The 20,398-nt window shown below is 36.7% G+C and overlaps 1 protein-coding gene and 1 pseudogene across 2 annotated transcripts; one reads left to right on the top strand and one right to left on the bottom strand.

Annotated features, from left to right (window-relative positions):
* The first annotated feature begins 734 nt into the window (after window positions 1-734).
* On the top strand, window positions 735-853 carry LOC126936738 (uncharacterized; annotated as a pseudogene).
* A 2,330-nt stretch (window positions 854-3,183) lies between these two features.
* Window positions 3,184-18,248, bottom strand: LOC126935112 (olfactory receptor 56A1). 2 transcript variants are annotated; one of them, XM_050756317.1, is made up of 2 exons: window positions 18,194-18,248; window positions 3,184-11,575 (listed from the first exon to the last, which is right to left on the bottom strand). In XM_050756317.1, exon 2 carries the CDS (start codon window positions 11,539-11,541, stop codon window positions 10,597-10,599), a length of 945 nt encoding a protein of 314 aa, XP_050612274.1. In that variant the 5' UTR covers window positions 11,542-11,575; window positions 18,194-18,248; the 3' UTR covers window positions 3,184-10,596. The 2 variants fall into 2 exon arrangements, with proteins under 2 accessions (XP_050612274.1, XP_050612273.1); XM_050756316.1 differs by lacking the exon at window positions 18,194-18,248 and adding an exon at window positions 14,592-14,648.
* Between the last annotated feature and the right edge of the window lie 2,150 nt (window positions 18,249-20,398).

Genomic DNA, 20,398 nt, shown 5'->3' with positions numbered 1-20,398 from the left:
CTGAAGCCTCACCAGAAGCAGATGTTGCCATGCTTCCTATACAGCCTGTGGAACCATGAGCCAATTAAAAGTCTTTTTAAAATAAATTACCCAGTCTTAGGCATTTCTTTCTAGCAGTGTAAGAATGGACTACTAAGCACTGATTACAACTGAAGAACTCCTAGGTAGACTACACTACTGTAAGCACCCAAAATCAAAGCTAAAGTTCCCTACCCAACTAACACTGTAGATACATGCACACACACACAAACAAAAGTCTTTCCTTACAAAAGTGAATCTTAAAAAGAAATGAAAACAGAGACTGTTACACCAAATGTGCAGATACCAATGTAAGGCAGCAAGAAATGTGAAAAAGCAAGAAAACATGACAACTCCAAAGTAATACAGTAATTCTACAGCAACGGATTCCAATGAAAAACAAATTTATGAAATGCCTGAAAAAGAATTTAAAATAATATTATTAAAGAAGTTCAGTGAGATACAAGAGAATGCAGATAAATAATACAAAGAAACCAGAAAAGCAATTCAGAACCTGAATGAGAAATTCAACAAAGAGATAGATATCATTAAAAAAAAGAAACAGAAAAATTGGAACTGAATAATTCTATAAAATAAATAAAAAACACAATAGAGTTTCAACAATAGACTAGGTTAAGCAGAAGAAGTAACTTCAGAACTTGAAGACAGGCTTTTGAAAATAATTCCGTCAGACAAAAAAAAAAAAAAAAAATTTAGTCTATGGCCATGCCACCGTGAATGCACCCAATTTCACTGGATCTTGGAAGATAAGCAGGGTCATGCCTGGTTAGTACTTGGATGAGAGACCTCCTGGGAATATTGGGTGCTGTAGGCAAAAAAAAAAAAAAAAAAAAAAAAAAAATACTCTGAAAGATGAAGAAACACTATGTGATACATGTGACACCAGTAAATGGTCAAATATTCAAATTTTAGGTGTTCTAGAAAGAAAAGAAAGAAGACATAAGCAAATGGAAATAAAACCTGTTTAACAAAATAATTGCCGAAAACTCCCCAAGTTTTACAAAAGATTTAGACATCCAGATATAGGAAGCTCAAATATCCTCAAATAAATAAAAGCCAAAAATGTTTTCTCCAAGGTATGCTACTAAAAGTTAAACTACAAGTTAAACTACTAAAAGTTCAAAAAAAAAAAAAGAGAGAGACTTCTAAAAATAGCAAGAGAAAACATAAAGTCACATCTAAGGGAGCATCTATCAGATTAAGGGTGGATTTCTGAGCAGGAATCTTACAGGTCAGGAGAGAATAGAATGCTATGTTCAAAATGTTGAAACAAAAAATCTGCTAACCAAGAATACTACATTCAGGAAGGCTATCCTTCAAAAATAAAGCAGAAATAAAGTATTTCCCACACAATTAAAAGCTTATGGAATTCACCACCACTAGACTAACCCTATAATAAATGCTTAAGGGAATCCTATATCCGAAAGTGAAAGAACCTTATCTACCATTATGAAAACACATGAAAGTACAAAACTCACTAGCAGAACAGACACAAATAAGAAAGAGAAAGAATTCAAATGTCATCACTACAGAAAACTATCAAGCCTCAGTAATAAATATGAAAAGAGAAATAAAGGAGGAAAAGATATACAAAACAACCAGGAAACAGTTAACAAAATGGCAGGAATAAGTTCTCAGATGTCAGTAATAACTTTTAATGTAAACAAATTAAATTTCCACTTAAAAGACGTAGACTGGCTGATAAGATATTTTATTGACCCTACTATGTGCTGCCTGCAAGAAACTCACTTCACCTGTACAATAGATATAGACTGAAAGTGGAGAGATAGAAAAAGATATGTCATGCAAATTGAAACCAAAGGTGGACAGGAATAACTATACTTATGTCAGATTAAACAGACTTTAAAGAGAGAGAAGATCATCAATTCAGCAAGCAAATATAACAATTATATATATTTTATATATATACACATATATATACAATGCCAATACAATAACAGGCAGAGTATTAGATAGCATTAGACAGATTATCTAGACTGAAAGTCAACAAAGAAAAATTGAGTTCAAAATCCACTTTAGACTACATTGAAATAACACAAAACATTTTATCCAACAGCTATAGAATATACATTCATCTCATCAGCACAAAGAACATTGTCCAAAATAGAATACGTATTTGGCAACAAAACAAGTCTTAACAAATTTTTTAAATCTTCTCAGATCACAGTAGAATAAAACTAAAACTTTGGAAACTGTACAAATAAATGGAAATTAAACAAGCTCCTAAATGATCATTGAGTTAATGAAGAAATTGAGAATAAAATTTTTTAAATTATTGAAACAAACAAAAATGAAAACAGAATATACCAAAAACTATGTGCTACAGCAAAAGCAATGCTAGGAGAAAAGTTTATAGCAATAAATGCCTATATCAAAAAAGTAGAACGATTTCATGTAAACAACCTAATAATGTACCTCAAGAAATTAGAGTAGCAAAAACAAACAAAATCCAAAAATAGTAGAAGAAAAAAATAAAAATCAGAATAGAACTTTAAAAAGTCTCAAAAAGACAAAAAAAAAAGTGAAAATTTGATTTTTTGAAAAGATAAACAAAATTGATAAACTTCTAGCTAGACTAACCAAAAGAAAAAGAGAGAAGATGCAAATAAAATCAGAAACAAAAAGGAAGATAGTACAATAGATACCATAGAAATACAAAATATTATCAATGACTACAGGGAACTACATACTAAGAAACTGGAAAACCTAGAGGAAATAGACAAATTCCTGGACATATACAACTTAATGAGATTAATAAGGAAGAAATAGAAAACCTGAAAATGCCAATAGCGAGTAATGAGATTGAATCAGTAATAAAAAGCCTGCCAACAAAAAAAAGCACAAGGCCAGAAAGTTTTACTGCCTTTTACTACCAAATTTGTAAAGAAGAAATAACACCAATTCTTCTGAAACTATTCCAAAAAATTAAAGAGGAGGGAATTATTCCTAACTCATTCTGAAAGGCTACTACTACCCTGACACCAAAAACAAACAAGGACACAACAGAAAATAAAACACAAGCCCATATTCTTGATGAACATAGTTGTAAAAATCCTCCACAAAATACTAGCAAATCAAATCCACCAATACACCAAAAAGATAATACATCATCATCAAGTGGGATTTATCCCAGGAATGCAAAAATGGTTCAACACATGCAAATCAATAAATGTGATACATCATGTATTAGTCCATTTTCTCATGCTGCTGATAAAGACATATCTGAAACTGGGCAATTTACAAAAAAAAAATAGGTTTAATTGGACTTACAATTCCACATGGCTGAGGAAGCCTCACAATCATGGCAAAAGACAAGAAGGAGCAATTTATATCTTGCATGGATGGTGGCAGGAAAAGAGAGGAGCTTGTGCAGGGAAACTCCAGTTTTTTTAAACCGGCAGATCTTATGAGACTCATTCACTATCATGAGAATTATGGGTGCAGGAAAGACCCGCCCACATAATTCAATTGCCTCCCAATTGTCTTTCCAATTTAATAAGACAATATGTCAGGCAATAGCATAACTAAGATACTAAACCTGACTTCCAAACTTAAAATTCAAGTCTCATTATGCCAAAAGTGAATATCAGAAGGCTTTTTCTCAAAGAATTTAGGCACATTATTCAATTCATCACTCTGTGAATTCAAGGAGAAATGAGACCTTGATCCCTCTCTTGGCTCTATCTACAGGCAAACTAGCATTTACTTTTCCAGGAGTAAGCACAGGTTTAAGGAAAGTCTCTCAACCTCTTTCTTAAACAGGACACAGTCTTAATTCTATCATAAGTATACTGGTAAATATAAGAGATCTAGTGACTGTTTCAGAAAATATATCAAGGTTTATTTTTTCAAGGAGTGTTGACTCATGTAGGTCTCCTTCCCCACCACACACTAACAACAGCATCTCTTGACAGACCACAAGAATTCTGCATAAACTCAAAAGCTAAGCAGAAAATACATTGTTTCCAATCAAATACCAGGATCTTGACATAATCATAGCAGAATGTCAAGGCAGATTTCAAATATATGTTTGAACAGTCCTAAGCTAGGAACTGAAATTCTTTGGCTATTAAGGCTCTTTTTTTGTTTCATATGAATTTTAAAATAGTTTTTTCTAGTTCTGTAAAGAATGTCATTGGTAATTTGACTGGAATAGCATTGAATCTGTAAATTGCTTTGGGCAGTATAGTGATTTTAATGATATTGATTGTTCCTATCCATGAGCATGGGATGTCTGTCCATTCGTTTGTGTCTCCTCTGATTTATTTGAGCAGTGTTTGGTAATTCTCACTGTAGAGTTCTTTCACCTCCCTGAATAGCTGTATTCCTTGGTATTTTGCTTTTTGTGTGGCACTTGTGAATGGGATTGCCTTTCTAATTTGGATCTCAGTTTGGTTGTTGGTGTTATGTAGGAATGCTAGTGATTTTTGTACATTAATTTTGTATCCTACAACTTTACTAATGTTGTTTATCAGTTGAAGGAGCTTTTGGGCCTGGACTATGAGGTTTTCTATATATAGAATCATGTCATCTGCAAACAGAGATAGCTTGACTTCCTGTCTTCTTATTTGGATGGACTTTATTTCTTTCTCTTGCCTGATTGCTCTGGCTAGGACTTCTAATACTATGTTGAATAGAAGTGGTGAGAGAAGTCATCCTTGCCTTGTGCCAGTTTTTTAGGAGAATGCTTCCATCTTTTACCCATTTTTGGAGGTCAAAAGTTAAGAGAATATTTTAGAATTCCTTTGAGTAAAGAAGACTGATAGAAATCCAGCCTGATAAAAAGTTAGATGATGTGTATAGCAGTCCTTCTCAAGTCTGACGGCCTTAAGATAAGCATCATTAAGTAGAAAAAGAGTGGCATGGAGAAAGGGAGAAGACAATAAAGAAAAGAAAAGTATGGAAATTATGCCTAAGAAAATCCTTTGAGTGTGATCACTAGCACATTGAACTGGCCTGATACAGATAGATCAAGAACCTATTAGGCCTTTGAGGGGGTTTATTGCCAAAGAAACACGAACTTGACTTTTAAAGAAAGTTTTTGATTTAAAATTTAAAAATATGTTGATCCTACGCAAATTACAATTAGAAAGGAGAAACAAGTTCTATTGTTTTACAGCACTAAAGGATGATAATAGTCAACAATAATACATTGTATATTTTCAAATAGCTAGAAGAAAGAATATCGCATCTACCCAACACAAAGAAATGATAAGTGTTTGAGATGATGGATATGCTAATTACCCTGACCTGCTCACTACATGCTGTATATAACTTCATAAATACGTATAATTATTATGTATCAATTTAAAAATGCACAATTAAATAAAAATTTATTTAAAGTACTGATACTAATATTTTGTAAGTAGAAAGTAGGTTCAAATGCAGTGTCACTCCAAAAGAAGTCACATTGTTTGATGCTTGCTTCATTTAAGATAATGGGAACATTAATAAAGGCACATTTGGGATAATGGGAATATTAATAAAGGCACAAACCCCCAAAGGCAGATGGCATTAAAGAAACGATAAAAAGCAGTTGTCAGGACATTGAAAACAATGATCAGGAGAGTTCCTCCTAGAGAACACAAACAATGTGTAATCAAGAAACTTGTCCCACTCTCAGTAAGTAGAAATATTGCAATATCTGCTCCTAAAGTAGTCTCACATTACTATTAAGTTACTGCTAACTGAATTTTATGCTTCATTTTCAGTTGGAAATCATCTGCTCCACCATTAATAGAGAGATGGAACATCATTGGTGAAAGAGAAATCACAATGGGATCTGATGGAGAAGGCCACACACATCTGTAGGTCTTGGATTTTTTGCTTCATAGAGTGATCAGACGAGAGCTTGGGTGGTCTCCCTTGGTAAGGAGGTAAGCATATTGCATATGTAGGAAAAATAGAAATGAAAATTTATGATCAAGGCTCCTTTGCAAGCAGCTGGATCTATGTGAGGAGTCTGGCCTATGAAATGATAGAGAAAATGATGTCTCTCCTAGTTTGGGGCCCTAAAGCTTACAAGATCCTGCATATTCTTTCTCTTTCTGGCTCGCCAGCCAGATTTAAAAGCACCAGTGAAGTTCTCTCAGAATGCAGAACATGGAGGATCCATGTAATAAAAAAAGCATGGGTCCTTAAATGTTGATGTGGAGCAAAGCCCTCATGCATGGGAATGAGATGTGGATGAGAAGTAAACTTTTATTGTGTTGGCCACTGTGCTATCATTGTTATAGTAACTAACTTTACTTGCATTGACTAATTCAATGCTTGATGAGTTTTTGGTGTACTCTGCCTTTGATATCTATAATCTGGAGCAGGAAAAACTTAGGAAACTACAAATCTATTCAGTGAAAAATTAAAAATATACCTCAATCCCTAGACTCTGAAGTAGGAAAAAATGCGTTTATGTAGCAAAATGCCTTAACTCTCAATTTTGACTCTGGTCCCTATTCATTAAACGACTATGCATAATTTATCATTTTACTCAGTTGCCTCATCTGCAAAAATGGGAATTATAATTCATGGGCTATTTTGACAATAATCTCTCTAAAAGATAGTTTTCCTGTATGTTCATAGTGCTAATCACACATAAAGAACTCAATAACTAATTTTTGGTTGAATACATGAAGAAATGTTGCTATTATATACAGTACTCAGCCAAATGCTGATAATGTAATATGGTATGAAACACCAAGGATATTTACTATCCTTATGAATACCTGATTCATGTCAGTGATTTGGTATTGACTTTTAAATGTTGCTGAAGGAAAGAAAATCATCGTATAAATTGGTATGTCTCTTTTATTTGTTAAATTAATCTCTCAAGTCCCTATGTGCCCTATGAGCAGGAAGTACAGGAGTTTTCTAAACAGACTTCCCCATCCTCTTTCAAACACCTGAGATTGAGAACCGGCATTCACTACAGTACTGCTATTCCTACAAAGAGCCACAAAGGGGCAATGTTGACTTGCCAACTATGAAGAGTTTGCTTAACTTCAGAGGTTGCTGTTTAGGTTCTACAGTTGCACAGTCTTGATGCCCTAAACTTGGTCTCTGATATCTCAGAACTCTCACTGCCTAGAATATACACCAAAGCATAATAAAGTATCAGGATGGCTAGGCACTAAAAACCTTTCTGTGATAAATGGAAAATGTAGTATTGTTCCCTCAGCAATACTTAGGTCTTTGTTTTGAGCTTTGGCTACCAACATAGGGTCCCTTCTTCCTCCAACTTAATTCCAGAGGACTTGTTATTGTTTCTTTCCACTGGCCTTGATTTAAGTCAGCTATGGTATTGAATAGCAATGTTCAATGATATCAGATCTTCCTTCTCAAGAGGCTGTGTTCCTCATGCAAATGTGACTAACCTGCAAACCAGGGAGTGAGGGGAGTGACCTTTGGAAAGCTACTCCTGTCTCTCTTCTCATGCTCTGAATGCACCCTCTTCCAATGCAGTTGGAACATATTCAGATTGTACCAGCAAACCAAATCTTCATAGATTTTCTCACTTTAAAAAATTGACAAAACATCTGTACCCCATCCATTTAAAATGCCTTTAATTTATACTACTTCATTATATCCACTCAAGACAGTGGTTGAAAACCTTTACAGAGAGGACATGTTTTAACATTTTGCTATGGGAACTTCACAGCAGAGTTGGGTCTGCTCTTCAAAGTCGGATTCTTTGGTTATCTTGCTCCTTTATCATCTGTATGAGGATTTACTTCAAAGCCTATCTAAGACCTTGAGACCAGTTACTTCACCACTTTCAGTGAGTGCGACAATTTTATGAGAAATCTGTGGTACTCTAAACCTCTGTACTTAGAACCAGAGCAGAGAGCCAACTTGAAGTATGTGGCTTATCCATTTGTTACATTTAGGACTCTACTACTGGGAAACTAGAGGTTAAAATTAGACATGATTTTTCAACTCTTCACTTAGCTAATTCAATATCATAAGTAAGGAAATGTTTACTGAGCCCCTCAATATGCGAGAGCTGTGCTAGTTACTGTGAGGAGTGACCACTGTTGTCCCACTGCTCTCTTGGTCACTCCAGCCTTTACAAATCCCTACAACAAAGTTGGTAGTTCCTATCCTTAGGTACACCCAGTTTGAGTCAAGCGTCTCATAATTGTGTTGGCCATTTGCATTGATCTACAGAAGCCTGGTTTAGGAATTAACATCTGAGTTTTGGCCCAAATAGCATAGATTCCTCTTTGTGTTCATTCTGGGCTTGCTCCTGGGTGAAATCATGGCAGATGCAGGGAAGGAATTCCTGGAAAGACCAATGGAGTTGACCAAATGCTTGAAAATATCACCTGATTACAGACACATTATATTTCTATGAATTATATCCTATTAGATTCCTTTTTAAAAACTCACTTTTATAATCATGTATAGAAGGCTCTTATGAAAAGTAAATATTATTATTCATAGACATTGGTATATTGCAAGTGCTCAAAACACAAGAAGTTTGATTTTCATTATGAGCATTATTTTAGAAAATCAGTAATGAAGTTGGCCTTTATATCCTCTGAGGGACAATAGGAAAGCAGTGAGATAAAACTCTCCTAGCAACTGTGAGATGGAGAGAAGTTCTATTAGAGAATTCTCTTCTTAATAAAAAAAAATGACAGATACTGAGTTACACCTGTGGCTCTGGCTTGAAACAATGAGAGCCAACCCTGAAGGTACTAAGAGCCCCTTCCTGTAAGCCAATGGGTATAATTTTTCTTTCCTGCTGTTGTTGAGTGACTGGAAGAAACTCTCCCCCTAGAGCCCACACCGGCATTGGGTTGGAGTTACTTTATCTAATCCCTACAACGTGGGGCAGTTGATCTTACTCCTTTTACCAGCTTCACGTCAATTCCTTCATAGCTATGAATACTGACTCTAAACATGATGTCATGTTTCTCCACCTACCCACACTAGCAGACTTGATTCTGACTCTAGTTCCCTGGTAGGAACAGTGCACTGCAGGGTGATGTTATTGGTGCTCCTCCATAGTCACAAGCTTTCAGACCCAAGGAAGATTGGAGCTGTGCCTGTTAATAACACTTACCTCTCAGTACCAAGCCTGCCATCCATACTGTACTCTGTCATACTGGCGCTGGGAGTCAAATCCTTCTTTGCCAGCTGTCTCTGAGTTTCTACCTACAGAGAGCAATGAAAACATTAGAAGGTTGAAACACGGAGAGGGACACTTGCTCTTTCTGTCTCTTCCTGTCTTGTCAGTCTTCCTTAGCAGCAACTCTTTATCCTTGAAGTGAAATTGATTCTAGTCTCCAGATTGGTTGATTGGTTGGTTCTGGTTTTTGTTTAACTCCCAAAATCAGCCTCATTGAACTCCCTCAAAAATACCAGCAACATCAAGGTAGTGTCCCATCCTCAAAGATTTTAGTCCCAGCTCTGAGGGCCACATCCTCTGAGGTCCTATGGCTCAAGTACCAATTAGAGACAGCATCCCTCCTCAGATATCTGAGATCCAGTTCTATGGGCCACTTCCTAATCTTTTAGGTTCTAATGACCTAACCTCTTTCCAAGTGGAATTTTCTTCCCATAGATACTGTCTCTCTGCTACTTGAGCCTCCTTTTTTCCGTCATTGACTCCAATACCCATTTAAATGATTGTTTACATTAAATTATCTGTAAATAAACAGTGTAGGTTCTTTATTCACCTAACTGGAACCATTATTATCCAGAAACCTGACACTATGCCATATCTTCCCACATTCAACTACAGTACTTGGGCAGTCAACAGATCAAATAAGACCTGATATTCGGTTCACTAAATGTGTAGCTTAAACATATAGGGAAAATGGTTAACACAACGTCCTAGTCACCTTTCCTGTTTTCTACCCTCTTTGAGTCCCTTCTCCCTGTCTGCATCCATCCTCACTTTCAAGACTCTCTCTAAGGTGATGAGGCTATGTAGGATAGAATAGAAAGCTGGCATTGATTTATATTGTTGTCAAGCTCCTTTCTTGTTGCCCAGCAGAAGTTTTGTCAGGCAAGACTCGGCCTTCTCTGAGAAGTCCCTTGGGTCTCAAAGAAGTAAGAATAGTCAGAAAATACCTGTGGACATCCAGAAAGACAAAATACAGGTCAAAGGAAAGCAAAGGCTGGTCTTCAGCTTCAATTGCAATTGAGGAGACATTTCAACTATGTAGAAAGAGCCTAGGTTTTATTCTTTTTGCTTCCCACATATGTGATCTTTGGTCATTTCCCTTCCTAAAAGCATCTCTTTTTTCTACTATGTGAAATGAAGGTAACAATGCCTGCAGAGATGCGCTGAAGATTAAATTACTTAAATGTAATTGCCGAGGTTCAAAGCAGCCACTCAATAAATACAATTTTCTTCCCCTTGCCTACCTGCACCTGAACCAGGCAAGGAAAGTGAAAGAAGGAATCTGGTTCAGTAATGAAGGGAGTCTCAGTGCATGCAATAAATACTCACTGACATTTCTCTACTTCACTGCATAAGTAAAATCACTGAAGAGGAAGAACAGGAGGTATCAGAAATGTTTTACATATTCACCTCATTCTCTGCAGTAGTTTTTGAATTCCCTGTTTTATCTCTTTGGTCCGAACCCCATACACAATACGGTTCAATGCAGGAGGAATAAGGTGATGAAGGACATTGAGCAGGATCAGGATGTCCATGGGGACCTTCTTTCTGGTCACATTTATCAACACCAAAACCAGCAGTATGGTGCTGAAGAAAAGAATGAGGATAAAGTGGGAGCCACATGTGCTCAGGGCCTTCACTGCTGCCCCCTCTGCTTTGAATCTAAGCATGGCTCTTAGAATGAAGGTGTAAGAGAGGAAGATGAGGATGAAATCCAAGCCCAGCAAGGTCCAACCAGCCACAAATTGGTAGATTCTGTTAAGGGTGAAATTATCACAGGAGAGCCTGGACACAGACAGGTTGGCACAGATGCAGTTCTCAATGACGTTTTTCCCACAGTAATGGAGCAGGGAAGTGAGGATAGGAATGGGTACAGTAAGAAAGGCATTCTGCACCACAATGAAGACACTAGCTTTGGCCACAAATTGATTAGTGATAATGGACAGGTACCGCAGTGGGTGGCAGATGGCCACGTAACAGTCATAGGCCATGACCATAAACTTGCAGGACTCTATGGGGAGGAAACTGTTCGTGATGAACATCTGGAAGAAGCAGGCAGGGAAACTGATCAACCTGAGGTCAAACCAGAAGATGGCCAGGACCTTGGGGATGACGGTGAGGCAGAGTACGATGTCCAGCAGGGAGAGGAGGCTGAGCAGGTAGTACAGGGGCTGGTACAGCAAGGCCTCCAGCTGGATGGTGATCAGGAGGGTGGTGTTAGCCCCCATGGCCAGGAGGAAGAGAAGGCTGAGAGGCAGGGACAGCCAGTGCTGCCAACTCTGGAAGTCGGGGAAGCAGATGAGGAGGAATTCAGAGACTGGAGCAGTGGAGTCATTGCTGGGTGATGCCATAGGCTGAATCGTAAGCTGAGTAGGCTTCTCATGACTGTGTGTATGGGCAGATACAAGAGGTTATTTTTACAAATTGCTTTAAAAATTATCCCTTTCACTTACTCTTTAGGAAGCCAATGATAGGTGGTTCACTTTTGCCAAGTAAGGCAAATTTCAGCCAATATTCTAAAGGTAGAATTGTGAGACTTGATAAATAATTGTGTGGTCTATGAAGAAAAATGAATGAATGAAAAACCTATGAAATTTTGAAAAAAGGGTACTGACATGCAGTAACCTCAGTATACATTAAAACATATTATAAACGCGCAACAAATTAAGCCAGTATGTTACCAGTGTAAGAAAAGCAATGGTAGGTGCGAAGGTTTTTTAATAAACCATTTTGGAGAAAAATAGCTTTAATTAGGTCTTTGCTTTCTACTATACACCAATATAATTTCAGATGGATATTTTTGTTACATCTCTTATCCAAACTCATGGTATACTAGAAGAAAATAGAATGTAAATTTGGTTAAATCATCCCTTTGCTGAAATTTCAATCTATATGAACATAACTATTCATTTCCCACAACCTGAGCCTGAGCATCCTAGTGGTCCTGGAATAAAACTTAAAAAAAAAAGAAAGAAAAGGCTGGTTTTGCTATAAATTTGTGATCATTAACCTTAAATGTGCCTTCAGTATTACACCCTACAAATCATCCCTAATCAACTTTCTTCCCTAGAAAAAAAAAAATATTTTCCAAATGTCTTCATTTTTTCAAACCTCAAACATTACTTCTTTCAGAAGATGACATCAACTACTACCTCATGGAGAAAGTAAAATGAGATCAGTAAAGTTTTCCTCAACTTTTCAAAATAAAATCTACAAACCTAAAAATCATAGTGAGATACATATTATCCTAGTCAGAATGGCTATTATCAAAAATACAAAAAATAACAGATGTTCGCAAGGATGCTAACATGTATAAGGGAACTTTTATATGCAATTGGTGGGAATTGTAAATTAGTATAGCTTCAATGGAAAACAGTATGGAAATTCCTGAAAGAGATAAAAATAGAACTACCATTAGATCCAAAAGTCCTACTACTAGGTATCTACCTAAAGGAAAAGAAAATGATATATCAAAAAGATAATTGTACTGGTATGTTTATCACAGCACTATTCACAGTAGCAAAGATATGGAATCTACCCAAAATTTCAACAACAGATGATAGGATAAGGAAAATATGGCATACACCCAATGGAATACTACTCAGCTATTAAGAAGGATGAAATCATGTCTTTTGCAGCAACATAGATAGAACTGGAGGCCGTTATCTTAAATGAAACAAGCCAGACACAAAAAGACAAATATTGCATGTTCTCACTCATAAGTATGTGTTCAAAATGTGTACATATGGATGTAGAGAGTGAAATGATTGACAATGGAGACTTGGAAGGGTAACGGGGAAAAGAGGTGGTGGATAATGAGAAATTACTTAATGAGAATAATGTACATTATTCAGGTGATGGATACCGTAAAAGTCATGACTTAACTACTATGCCATCTATGCATGGAACAAAATTGCACTTAGATCCTATAAATTTATATAAAATGTTGTAAGACTTATAAATCATGTGTGTATACTCTCATCCTTTTCTTGTTTCCTTTCATTAAAATAAATAATCTGCCCATCTTCAAAAATGGATCCCATCCCTCCCAGCTTTGAATTCTGGCTCTTTCTCTAACTCTCCCCTTCCCTTCATGCATAAACTTCTCACAAGCATTTACACTCACCGTCTCCTTTCCCTCACCTCACATCCATTCCACAACTAACTTCAATTTGGCTTCCATCTCCATTAGTTCCACAAAGCAGCTCTCAGAAATCACCTACAGCTTACCTATTGTTAACTCTTGTTGAAACAGTTGATCAAATCCTCTTCCTTGAAACACTCTCTTTGGCCTAATTTATACATCACAATCTTCTAGTTTACCTTATACCTCCTGGTCACTCCCTCTCATTTTCTCGAACACATCCTTCATCCACTACATTGATGTCAATTTAAAGCTTCAGTCCTACATTTTCTTTGCTTTTCTTCTTTCCTCTCTGATACTCTGTTTTCCCCTTTCTTCCACTTCTTTTATCTTGTCTATGTCATTAGACAATTACCATCTCTGTTATTAAATGATTACTGAAATACGTTTCTCACTTAGACCTCTCCAGAAGCCTACTTTATGTACCAACCTAAGTTTCCCAAAGATATTCAAAGCTCACCAAGTCCAAAATTTAAAAACCTGATCTTTTGCCAGCATTGCAGTGACTGGTGTAAATATTTGTCAGTTTTAGAAACCAGCGCCCAGAAAACATCTTGAACATTTATTCTACCCATTAAAAATGACACAAAGTACATGATGAAACCACTAAGACCTGTCACTTTCCCTTTTAATTAGCCCTGGAATCCATCCACTTCTCCATATCCACTCTCACCATCCAAGTACTATTACCTCAAGTAAAAAAGTAGATATTGCCTGCTAATGCACTCTAGGTTTCCTTATAAACCATTCTCTACATTGAAATCAAATAAATGTTTTTAAATATAAATCTTACCAGTCATATGATTAAAATATTTCAGTGACTTCTCATTGCTAATATTATAAAAAGGAAATTTTTTACTTGAACTTTATCAGACCATAAGTTCACGAGGGAAGAAACCATGTGCGGTTTTTCTTTTATCATCACTATATATATAGGATATAGATAGATTGCTTGATAGTACACATAGTTAACTGACTACATCATTATGGAAGGAAGGAAGGAAGGAAGGAAGGAAGGAAGGAAGGAAGGAAGGAAGGAAGGAAGGAAGGAAGGAAGGAAGGGAAGGAAGGAAGGAAAGCAGGCAATGCCGTATATTATCTACCTCCTTCCTCATTTTCAGTTCCATCTAACACCCCATCTCCCTTGCTCCCTGAGCTTCAGCCACACCGTCCTTCTTTCAGATCTTCAAACATTACGTGAGCTTTCTGATCCCACTTCTCTTGGAAGGCTGTGCATCTTATGCTTCTACACAACACTTTCTACTCATCCTTTACATCTCAATTCAAATACTCTCTTCTCCGAGAGGTTTGTTCTAACCCCCTTCACACAAGATCAAGTTCTCCTATTTTATGTTTCTGTAGTACTTTGAACCATCCTCATCGTTTGTAGTTACACATTTGTATGATAAGTTGCTTACATACTCCTTCTTCCAATGCCCAATTAGACATTTCATGCCATGAAAATAACATCAATTAACACAGTGCTTGACATGAAATGGCTAAAAATATTTGTAGAATGAGTTAATTAGGCATATGAGCAGAATAACAGGAAGGCACAAAGGAAAATTTCTGAACTCAACCATAGAGGAAAAGAGAAGCTTTCCTAAAGTTGCTAACAACTTAGTTGAGTTTTGTTTAAATAGATGTGGATGATTTACATGCATTGAATCTGTGTAGTGTACCGAAGATACAAAAAATGGATTATGTGAAAGTATGGAGATGAGTCTGAGAATAACTTTGGAAGGAAATTCTATGCAATATTTAATCGGACTGGAGCCAAAAGGATGAGGAGTTGAAAGAAAGAGCCAAAAATGGAGTTGATAAAAGAAAAAGCCAGATCTTAAGTATGTTTTCTATACTGAAGATTTTAGAACTAGTCATATAGATGAAGAGAAATGGAAAAAAAATATTGCCATTAGAAGAGAGACATGACCAGATTTAGGGTACATACAGAAAGATCACTCTGGACACATTATTATTCATGAACTTGGATAAGGCAAGAGAGCAGAAATAGAGAGAATGGTGGCTGCAATAGCCCAGGTGAGAAATAATGTGCAACTGAACAAAGGCTTAGGCACTGAGGATAGGGAGAAGGGGCGTCTTCCAGAAGTCACATAGACAGAGTTTATTGACAGATTTGTTGTAAAGGAGAAAATAGGTGAGAAGCCCAGAGTGACCCCCAGTTTACTGGCTTGAGTATATAAGTTGCATCACCAAGATGTAAAATACAGGTAAATGAGTAAGATTAGCGTGTTCTGGGATATGTCAAGACTGAGGTGTTTATAATCGCCACACATAGATTTGTTTTTGTTTGTTTCAAACTGAAGAGTTTGAGAAAATTGGAAGGATTATAGTTTAGGACATAAATTCAGAAAGCGTTAGAACATAGCCTGTAGAGTTGGAATAGCACAAGGCTAAGATTGGAACCCTAGAAAATAGCAACATTGAAGGGTTGGAAAAAGGAGACATAAATGGAAGGGCTAGAAAGGTATAAAGAAAATCTTAAGAATAAGATACCCTACAAAAAAACCAAGAGGAAAATTTCAAGAAGGGTTTTACCAACTTGTTAGTCAAGTAGAAGTTTAATAACGTAAGGACAGTGAATATTCATTAAATATTATAATAAGGGTGTGTCATTGGTAACCTGGCCAAGAGAGATTCATTTGACTGGTAGCAACGGAAACCAGAATGAAGGAGCTGGAGAGCTAGTAAGTAAGGAAGTGTAGATAGGAAAAGTTGACTATGTAACTAAAGAAATTCATTTCAAGCTTATAATAGAGGAAAAAGCAAGGCAGAAATGAAAGATACTGCAGTATGTTTATTTATATGTTCAGGGAAAGACTAAATATTCAGAAGGAAAGTAAGATAATTGAGGTAGCTACTTCACTGAGCAAGCCACTTCTACTATTATTAAATTTTCTCTGTAAACCTTAGCACATTGTTTTTGTACCTATCTCCCTCCACTCTACTGTGAAATATCTGAGGATAGATAAAGGGTACTTTTCCATTTGCACATACTACGTGCTCTGACACCCCACAGATTCTTAATAAAAGTCCACTGAAAAACATTTTGGCATTATCGGCCTTGGTGTTTTACACAGATGGAAAATTTTAAGGAGGAAGAGTGAGAAAGGAGAATTAACCACAATTTCAGTGGGCAGAGGTGCACGAGGAGGGGAAAGGGAAGTTCTGATCAATATCGTAAAGGGTGGCCACAGGAGGGTTGTGTGGTGGACTAGAGGGAAGCGGGGCATGGCACAGAATACATGATGGAACTCAGGGATCTATTTATGCCACTGCTCACTGGTGCCCCCCGAGATTCACCCACTTGCTTGATGAAAAAGCCCTTGCTAGGTTTCTGACTTAATGGGTCTTCTCTTTTTCCTAAAACATACATAAAATGATCCACTTGCTCCTAATGTTGGTAAGAATTGTTTTAATTTCATCCTGTCAAGATCATTACCAATTTATCCAAGCAGGAATCTCATCTTCCTACATGAGTCTTCCTTCTGTTTGAACCTCATCCCTCAACATTCTATTTTACCATCCCTGATGTACATCCCCATTAATGCTCTGTCCTTTTCTAGCATTGTTTGACATAATCTTCATATCTCTTCTTGCTCCTCAGATGACACCTGCGGATCAATCCTCCTATCTGCTTCCATTCATCATACTTTAGCTGTTTGCTCATGAAGAGTCAAAGCTCTACTGCCTGAATGAGCCCAGGACACTTGCCTCCACCCATCCAGTGTTATCACCTAGGCTCTAACTCTGTTAAAGTCCGTTTCTTCACTACCGAAAATTGGAAAATGGGCATGGAGGAGTGAGAAAGTCTGGAACAGGAGGAAAAGAAAAGGGAACAGATTTCTAGATGTTCCAGCAAGTGGAAGTACATATATAAACATAAGCCAATAATGTGGTCCATAGAGTAAAAATTAATTTATTGTTTCTAAAACTTGATTGACAATATTAACCAACATGAACCAAGTATCTAGTATGTACCAGACACTCTTCTGAGTATTTTATGTGTATTAATTTAATTTCAGAAGTACAATGCCAAGAGCAAAGTAGTTGAGAATCTTTCTCAATCCTGTTCCTATTAGTACATCTAGACTGTACTATCCAAGACAGGGCACTACGCATTAAAAAGTTTTTTGTCAAACTGAGACACAGTCATAGAGTTACAGGATGATAAGAGGCATTGCTCTCTACTGAAGGAGGGGGTCATTTTTACAAATTGTATGTGTGTGGCCTCCAGAAAACAAGAATATCAATGATTACATTAAAATTTACAAATGGCTATTTAGGGGAAAAGGACAAAATAAGGACCACCAGAGAGAAATCACAGAAAAAAGATATTGATTAAATATGAAGAATTTTCTAAGAGTCTAAAGAAAGTTATATTTTTCTATTTTAAACTGTTCTTCTGAGACAAAGTTCAGGGAAATATTGACGAGCTTCTTCATCAGTACTTTCTTTGAACCCATGTTCCAGGTAACCAGTGGTGACAAACTTAACCCAGCATTCCTGGCTCTGCTCTATCTCTATGCCCTTTATCCCATTGTGATATCTATAGACCTTTTGTTCCTGGCCAGGCAAGATGAAGCCCAGTCTTTCACCTGCACTACATACCCTACCCAAGTAAGAAAATCAAACTCTCCTATCTGTAGGCAGAAGGAAGAAATGCAATCTAGGAGGCTGTTTACTGAAGCTTTCAGGATCATAATGGATCGAGTTGCCACACTTCCCAACTCTCTGCCTATAAGGAAAGGATCCCTGCCTGCCTGTATCCTCCCCGTCACTCTTCCTGTCTAGGTCCAATATAACTTAGGCTCCCCTCCCTTGGCCCTGGGACTTACAGAGGATGCAGAAGAATGAGCTCTTTGTGTTGTAACTGCTGTAGGGGTGGCCATGCTAGGATTTTGGTGAATAAATCATGAGGGTTTTATGAACTCTTTACCCTCTATTACCTGCCTTCTTAGACACAGATGGGAAAACATGGCTTGGGAAGCAGAGACTTGGAGGAGGAGGAACTGAGTCCCTGGGGAAGCCTGTCTTATTGTGTCCCAACAGGTAGGAAGTAGGGGTGTTAGGGATGAAGTGGTTTGAAACTAAGATAATAAATTTTCTAAAACCCAGAATCCAGGAATCTGGTATGTAAGTCTGACACACAGACATAGATGAAAATACAGAAAAAGAGATTATAGAGCAACTCCTTTATAATAACTCCAATGTTTTGGGTGCTTTCTGAGTGCCCTAAATTACTGAAGTTTTATGTATTTTTTTCTCATTCAATCATCTCCCTTAGATATGAAAAAGCAACTCTTCAGGTTAGAAACTATTATCCCCACTGTATAGGGGAGAAAGAGAGAAAGCCTTGCCCCAAATCACATAGCCAGCCACATTCAAACCTCCTCTACCTGGTCTAATGTCTGTGTTCTAAATGACTCCTCTCTAGTCTCCACTTACACTGATGAATATGGCTATAGGTATTGCAATTCTAAACAAGATTTTAGAAAATCAAGTTCAGTAAACTATTAACTTTTCTAAACTAACAAATATTTTTATCTCCTAAGGAATGTGAAAAGAGTTGAATACAGACAAATCTGCCAAACTTTTTTATTATATTGAGGTTGTGGATAAGCATAGGAGTAAAGTCATTCAATTTGAATGCAAATTTGAATCCCAGTTCTGAAATGATGTACTAAGCTCTTCAAACTTAGACATTGTATACAATGGTGATAAGACAAGCATGGCTCCTACCTTCAATAAGATTTCATTCTAATTATGTGATTTTTAAAAGAAAATAGGTACCTCTAAATATATTTGCATAATCTCTAAGATATATTGTTCAGCGGAGATGCGAGAAGAACAAACAGAGCATAGAAAACTTAACAAAATTATATTGTAATGCTGTACAAATGAACTCATATGTGTATTTATCCATAGATACAAATACATCCAATACATATAAATATTTATGTACTCAATATATCAATACCTAAGTATGTGTGTATATATTCTTATGTATAATCAAGTTGCTTCTGGAAGGAGACACAAGTAATTTATAGTAGTTGCCCCTGGGAAGGACAAATGTGTGCTTGAAAGACAGAAATAGAACAGTATATTAGAGATTGGTGTTTACTCAATATTCCCTATTATTCCTTAGTAACAAAAATCATGATTTTCTTGGGGTACCCAGGTATACTGCAAAAGTATGACACTTCCCAGACTCCAGATGTTAATTGATGTCATGTGATGGAGCCTCCAAGAAGACTCTTTGATGTGAACTAACTCAGCTGAGAAATGAAGATTATATGCCTCACCATCTTCTAAACAGAGTGAAGAAGAAACAGATAAACTGGGGCCATTGATGTCTTTGTGATGATCTAATTTTGGCTCTAGATGTCCACCCCTGAACGTCCTTTACATTAAGGAGAAGAAAAGTTTAATTTGTTTAAGCTATGACTATTTGGGCTTTCTATTATGTGCAGTCAAAAATAATACTAACTAATACAGAGAATGAATTACTTTTAATAAATAACATTTTCAGCTTTTAAAATTAGAACCATGTGCATATACTATGTATTTTTAAATTATTTTTTAGATTTTACTATTTTGATAATAGAAATAAAATATAAAACACCTAAATTCAGAAACCTTTGGTAATCATACAAAAGGAAATATACAAAATCCTGATGGGAAGATCATTTCAGGTCAAGTGAGTCAAAAAAGCCTTAACACAGAGAGACATGGAAAGGATGAGTTTGTGTCCTTTGTAGGGACATGGATGCAGCTGGAAACCATCATTCTTAGCAAACTATCACAAGAACAGAAAACCAAACACCGCATGTTCTCACTCATAGGTGGGAACTGAACAATGAGATCATTTGGACTCAGGAAGGGGAACATCACACACAGGGGCCTATCATGGGGAGGGGGGGGGAGGGGGGAGGGATTGCACTGGGAGTTATACCTGATGTAAATGACGAGTTGATGGGTGCAGCACACCAACATGGCACAAGTATACATATGTAACAAACCTGCACGTTATGCACATGTAC

Source organism: Macaca thibetana, chromosome 14 (assembly GCF_024542745.1).
Source record: "Macaca thibetana thibetana isolate TM-01 chromosome 14, ASM2454274v1, whole genome shotgun sequence".
In the NCBI taxonomy this organism is placed as follows: domain Eukaryota; kingdom Metazoa; phylum Chordata; class Mammalia; order Primates; family Cercopithecidae; genus Macaca; species Macaca thibetana.
This window is presented reverse-complemented; position numbering and strand designations above follow the sequence as displayed.